Source organism: Pygoscelis adeliae, unplaced genomic scaffold, assembly GCF_000699105.1.
Source record: "Pygoscelis adeliae isolate BGI_AS28 unplaced genomic scaffold, ASM69910v1 Scaffold386, whole genome shotgun sequence".
NCBI lineage: Eukaryota > Metazoa > Chordata > Aves > Sphenisciformes > Spheniscidae > Pygoscelis > Pygoscelis adeliae.
Genome location: NW_008824940.1, coordinates 3,094,172 through 3,100,210, shown reverse-complemented (window position 1 = coordinate 3,100,210; position 6,039 = coordinate 3,094,172). Strand labels below are relative to the sequence as shown.

The 6,039-nt window shown below is 34.7% G+C and overlaps 1 protein-coding gene across 2 annotated transcripts in view; it reads left to right on the top strand.

The window, feature by feature from the left end:
* The window catches only part of RPS6KA3 (ribosomal protein S6 kinase, 90kDa, polypeptide 3), a 78,305-nt gene that overhangs the window by 43,014 nt on the left and 29,252 nt on the right, over positions 1–6,039 (top strand). For both annotated transcript variants that reach the window (XM_009325489.1, XM_009325488.1), the window contains exons 7-9: positions 1,458–1,564; positions 3,932–3,969; positions 4,360–4,502. In XM_009325489.1, coding sequence (XP_009323764.1) covers positions 1,458–1,564; positions 3,932–3,969; positions 4,360–4,502 — 288 coding nt within the window. The remainder of the gene's footprint in view (positions 1–1,457; positions 1,565–3,931; positions 3,970–4,359; positions 4,503–6,039) is intronic.

Sequence of the window (6,039 nt, the reverse complement as noted above, 5' to 3'; positions counted from 1 at the left end):
CCTGCTGATGACTTTTTTTATCTTGAGCCACTCAAATTTTCAACGATTTAATATGGTTAGATAAGAAATACTCATTATAGGTACCTGAATCTAAGCTAATTGTTCATAACTGATGGAGTGAAATGGGCATGCTGGATGCAATTAATGTCATCCTCGTATCAATTCATGTGATTTTTAAAATAGATCAGATGAACTGCAGCCTGAAAGTTCCTGCTTTTTCCCCATTGACTACAAAGGGAAAAGTGATTAATTCAGAGCTAGATGTCTACACTGCAGATGTTTAAGGTTAGGAGAGATGAATTCCATGCAATGTTTTTAAAGAACATAGTGTGGGTGTATCATCATCCTCAAGGGATCTTTCATTATTTGAGCTGTTAAATGTTTCTTACAGAGATTTCCCTTCTTGAATGTGCCTGTACTAAATATTGGCTCTTTTGTAGAAGTAACATCTGCAACAACCTTTGTACAAGCTTTGATATCACTTTCTCCCTTTAAACTACTAAGGGGAAAATATATGGTATTCTCCATTCTTAACTTTTGCTTAAAATAACATTCATCTGTGCTCCCCATTGCCGTTCTTTTTTCCAGGTCCATATGCTGTATCTAAAGATGTTAGTCTTAAATTCTAAGGGGGAAAAAAAAAAAGCTCGGAGTAGTAACTGAGGTAGAATCAAATCATGCAGGAGTTTTTTAATTATTTTTATCTTTTTCTAAATTCTCAGAAAAGTTTAATTGTAATGTTTTCTGTCAGTGGATCACAACAGTTGTTGATATGATTGGGACAACATGTTTATTTTATTGAATATAGACAGGGATTAGTTTATCTTCCTAACAGAAAATGTGTGATTGCTAGCTGAGACCGTATCTGTGCTCTTACATAGGCTATTTCGTTATCTTACTCTTTGGTCTACCTTTTCTGCAGTTACATCTCAGGCTGCATCTTGGGGTTTTTGCCATCGCACTAACTTCTTTCTCCTAGTACTTAGAGACAGTCTCCTCGAAAACAAGATCCTTACACTTTTCTTGTCTCTCTGACTTTGTAGATGAAATTCAGGCATTTGGACTTCTTTAGTCCATTTGTTGTCTGGAAATGAAATGGTCACATCCAATAAAGAGGTAGTCACATTCTTTAAATGCTTCCCAAAATCTTTCAGTCCCACTACAATGTGTTTGTCTGTTCTCTTGAACAATTGGAAGCAAAGAGCCTCAGTCTTGCAGAAAGAATAATATGATATTGGCTTCAGAAGTTCTTTTTCAAGTATGTACTGTGAAGTAGTATTGATTATAAAATCCTAGTTTTTGTCTAACGAAGACATTCGAATTTCTAAGGTTTTGTATAGAAATGAATTCAAGTATTATGACGAACCGTTCTGCAAAGCCACTGTTACCATTGTTTAGTTGGTGCCGGTGTAAGCTTTACAGATTTTACATGTAAATACATTGTTTTGCTTTTCCAGGTGATGTTCACAGAAGATGATGTTAAATTTTATCTGGCGGAATTAGCACTTGCTTTAGACCATCTACATAGTCTTGGAATAATATATCGGGACCTAAAACCAGAAAAGTAAGACTCCTCTGCGGCAAATGCAGTGTATTAATTTGATTTGTATAGCACTTCTACCTATGCGCTTCTCTTTCCAGCTGTTAAACTTCAGTAATTTACTATATAAACTGAATAGGGAGGGAGGTGGGGGAAGCTTGTGGGCTATTTTAATTAAAAAGGTTGGATTTCATTCCCACTCAAACATGAGCATCTAGTTTCAGAGTGATATGTCAAGTACTATAATCCATGTTACTTTAAGTAAAGAGTATACTGAAATATTCCTACCTTTCATTTTCCAGGTGTTTTAGGGTGTACAATGGAGAGGAGGTGGTTTTGGCCTTTTGTCATTATTGTAGAATTTCTGGATTAGAGATAAACTTAGAACAAATGCATGATACAAAGTTACAGTTGAATGTTGTATCTTTGCATTTGAAAGCCTAACAGCGAACATCTTTTCCAATGCTGATTTTTAAAATCCACTGCAGTAAGAGCAGAATGGAGTTTAAATTTTAAAGTAAAATATGAAAATAGTAAGTCACGGGCTTTATTTAACGTATTGACAATCACATAATTACACTGAAAACTTAAAATAAAATAAGCTTGAAGTTACAATTCTGATATGGTGTTGTCTCTCAAAATGTTAGTCATCCCTGCTTCATTCAAATGACTGAATTCTGTCGCCTGTTTATGTCTTTCCTCCAGTAATTTTTTTAGTCTTAGAAGATGTAAAGAAGAAAATGTCAGTGCTATCATCTGGAACATTTGAACCTTTCAGATATAAATGTATGCTATAGTGTTACTCTCTACCCAGAGAGGAATCTAAGTGACAATATGTTGAGTGCATTTCCTCTGTGCTTAATCAGATAGTTAACATACTCTGCCTCGTTGCAAGGAAATCTGTAATAAGTCTGAAGTCCTGATGTCCTTGGTGATCCCACTTCTCTGTTAGGGCTATATGGAGAACCTGAAAAGCTTGTGTGAAATAACTGTCTCCTGAAGTATTAGTGGAAAAGAGCAAAAATGAGTAACAAGCATCACAGAACCTGGCTCTTACATGGAACTTCCATTAGCATAGCTTGTTCTTGTGTGCATCTTCTGGAAAAAAGACACAAATTTAAAAATGTTTAGCCCTGATTGACAAGAAGGGAAAGATTCATACCCAAATCAGAAATTTGGAGACTTTTGTCACGGGGTCGCACTTACAAATGAATAGGGAATGAATGATGTTTAATCTTTGAGAGTGTTCTGTTAAGTAATTCTGAAGTGAGGAAAAATAACCTTACCAAGTGGGAAAAGATCTTTATAAAAGCAAAGCGAGACAACTTTACTTATTTTGTTAACACTTACTTCCAAGAGGAAAAGAACGAAATAGTAATTGTCTAGAAGACTAAATAGCTGCTGCTGCCTCAAACATAGTTGTTTTTTTTTTTAAATTGTATGTGTCTATACCTATTGAAAGCCTTGGTTTTAAGCCTTGGGTGTATCTGATTAAAAAACCTATCAAAGGTTGAAATTACTTGCAAGTTATGGATGAGACAATAGTAAATCTCTCAGGCTGTATCTATACTGTGGGGCTGTTTCCCACCATGGAAACTGCAAAGAGAAAAAGGGAAGGGCAGGGGAAATGGACAAGCAGTGTGTGCCTGGGTCATGTCTCATCCCCAGGGTGAAACGCAGCTCCCCACAAGAGAAGCTGGAGGAGCTAAGTCTGCTGTGTAGGTGGTGTTAGAGTCCAGTTCTTGAATACTTTGTATGCTTTGAATTGCGATTATATTCAGCGGTGGTTAAGGATAGTTGGCATCTCGGAGAAGTGTGGCCTTTTTTGTAATTAAAATAAACAGGCGGAAGCACAAGGCCTGCTCTAAGTATAGGGCACGTGGGTCCTGTCCTTTGGTACAACATGAGAATATTTATTACTTGATGATATTTGAAGTGGTCAACACCCTTTGAAACGGTAATTGCAAATGAATACCCATTTTGTATACATACGTTTATACAATGTATGTTTACATGTCTTGCCTGGTTTAAGAGAAATAGAACTATATCTCTATTTTTAACAATTGTGATAATGACACATGCTGCGGATGGCCAAAACTGAAAGTTCAAGATAAATGTTACTACGTACCATGCTGAATTTAACCAAGTAGTTAAATAAAACTCCGATATGCTGATTATGTTTCATAATCTTTAAAAAGAAGGAACTGAAGGAAAAGAAAATGTGTAGTTTCAAAGTATCTGCTCCTAATGATTCATTTTCATGCATGTTCAATTCTGCTTGTCTTTGTGTATGCTGTTCTGTTTATTCCTAAATGTTGTCAGTGCATTGTCTGAAACAACAGTTAAAAGATATTTTAGTCAGTTTATTTTATTCTTTTTATTGTTTTCTAGCATCCTGCTTGATGAGGAAGGACATATCAAATTGACAGGTGAATAAAGGGAAATTGCAATGCCTGGATCTTTTCTGTTCATAATAAAATCTTTGCATTTTCCTTTTTTTCGGTAAAGCAATATGGTAAAATAAGTAATTTTAACTGGTAGGTAACTTTGCTGTGGAGCAAATAGTGTAATTAGTTTGAAATAAGTGAAATATATAAATAAGATATCTGCTTTACAAGTGTATCTGATGTTATGGACCTGTGAAAATGCAGGGAGGGGAGGAGTATTCTGTAATTCCCATATGTGTATTTGGATGTATATACAAATGATATAAGCATTGCATTCACATTATGGTGAAAGTATTAACCGTGAGTGATTTTTTAAAAAAAAAAAAAAAAAAAAAAACCACAAACATTTAGAATTATTCTTTTTTCTTCCAGATTTTGGCTTAAGTAAGGAGTCAATTGATCACGAAAAAAAAGCCTACTCTTTCTGTGGAACAGTGGAATATATGGCACCAGAAGTCGTTAATAGACGAGGCCATACACAGAGTGCAGACTGGTGGTCTTTTGGTGTTTTAATGGTAGGTTTCTGGTAAATGTAAATAATAGCAAAACTGTGCTTTGCAAGGTTTGGTGAAACAAATCAAACATTAAACTGTAAGGTGAGCTTTAAATGAATTCTAACTACCAAAAAAGTCTAAATTATATGAAATTAATAACAATACCACAGAGTTTGGATCAAGAACATGGACTAGGTTTCATATCAATACCAACAATATGCCATATTTTTATTATCATTGAATTGAAATATTATGCATCTATTGTAGTTGAATGTTATGGAGACTAATAGGAATACCAAAGTATACAGGAAAAATACTGTCTCTTCCAAGGCGGGGAAGAAATTTAGATCCAAATTTTAAATTTGAAATCATTCTCAAGTGGAAAAAAAAAAAGAGTGATAACTTTCTAATCAGTCTCCAGTGTAATTACAACTTAGTGAAATAATGACAGCTGTTGCTCTCACATCAAAATAATCTAAATGACACTGAGCTGATATGGGATATAGTTGCTCAGTGAACTTCTGTGAAGTTGCAGGGTCGAGGGAAACAATACGTGTGTCAAATATGACTTTGCAAAAGAAAAATAGATCATGTTTGGTATTTTAGGAATGCTGAATGGCTTTTAATATTTATAATCTTTGTGTGCATTTTTGACATAAAGATTAAATAACTTTTTTTAAAGGAAATGTTTTTGTTTCTTACTGCTTCTGCTACATATGACTGTAACAGTACAACTAACGTGTGCGCTTTGTAGTACGAGGACTCTTGTGTCTGAAAATAAGTCATCCTATCACCTTTTAATCATCTAGAATGCTGTTGTGATCTGAAAACTGACTATGTAAAAGTAGCACCTGATAACTAAACTCTCTCCAGACAGACAAGCACACACACCCCCACAACTGCACATTTTATCAGTAAGAACACAGTCAATTAAAAGATAATTACAGTGTAGCTGCAGAATATTTGTTGTTGATAATGCAAACGTAGTTAAACTTCAGATTTACTTTATAAAGCTGGAAAACATAATTTTGTGCTTATAAAGTGCATATGTTAAAATTGAAAATTGCTGAAAGATGCTAGATGTGACTGGTGTAGCTTTCACAGTCCAAGGGCTCTGCATTTTAAACACTTTGGCTTCTACTTTGCTTTTTAAGGTCATATTTTTGTATTCAAATTCTCTAAATAAGTATACGGAATACAGTGCAGTTTTCTTGAAGACATATTTTTGTTGCTTGCATTTCTAGTTTGCATGGTAATTTTCATAGACAATCTGTATGTATCCACTCTTAAATCATTCTTAATTAGACTCTGTGTTGATTGAGAATTCAAGTGGTTGTTGGCGTGGTACGAGTACAGAAGTTACAGCATAGAAACGGAGACTAGAAAGATATCTCAACGAATCATTTGGCCTCTTTTCTCCTGCTGCTAGACACTAAGTACGTTTAAACCATCCTTAGGAAGTATATTCCAATTTGTCCTTTAAAACGGTGACTGTTTTAAGGGATGCCAGACATCTAAAAACATTCATTTGAAGTTTTCAGAAGCATTATGTATTTGT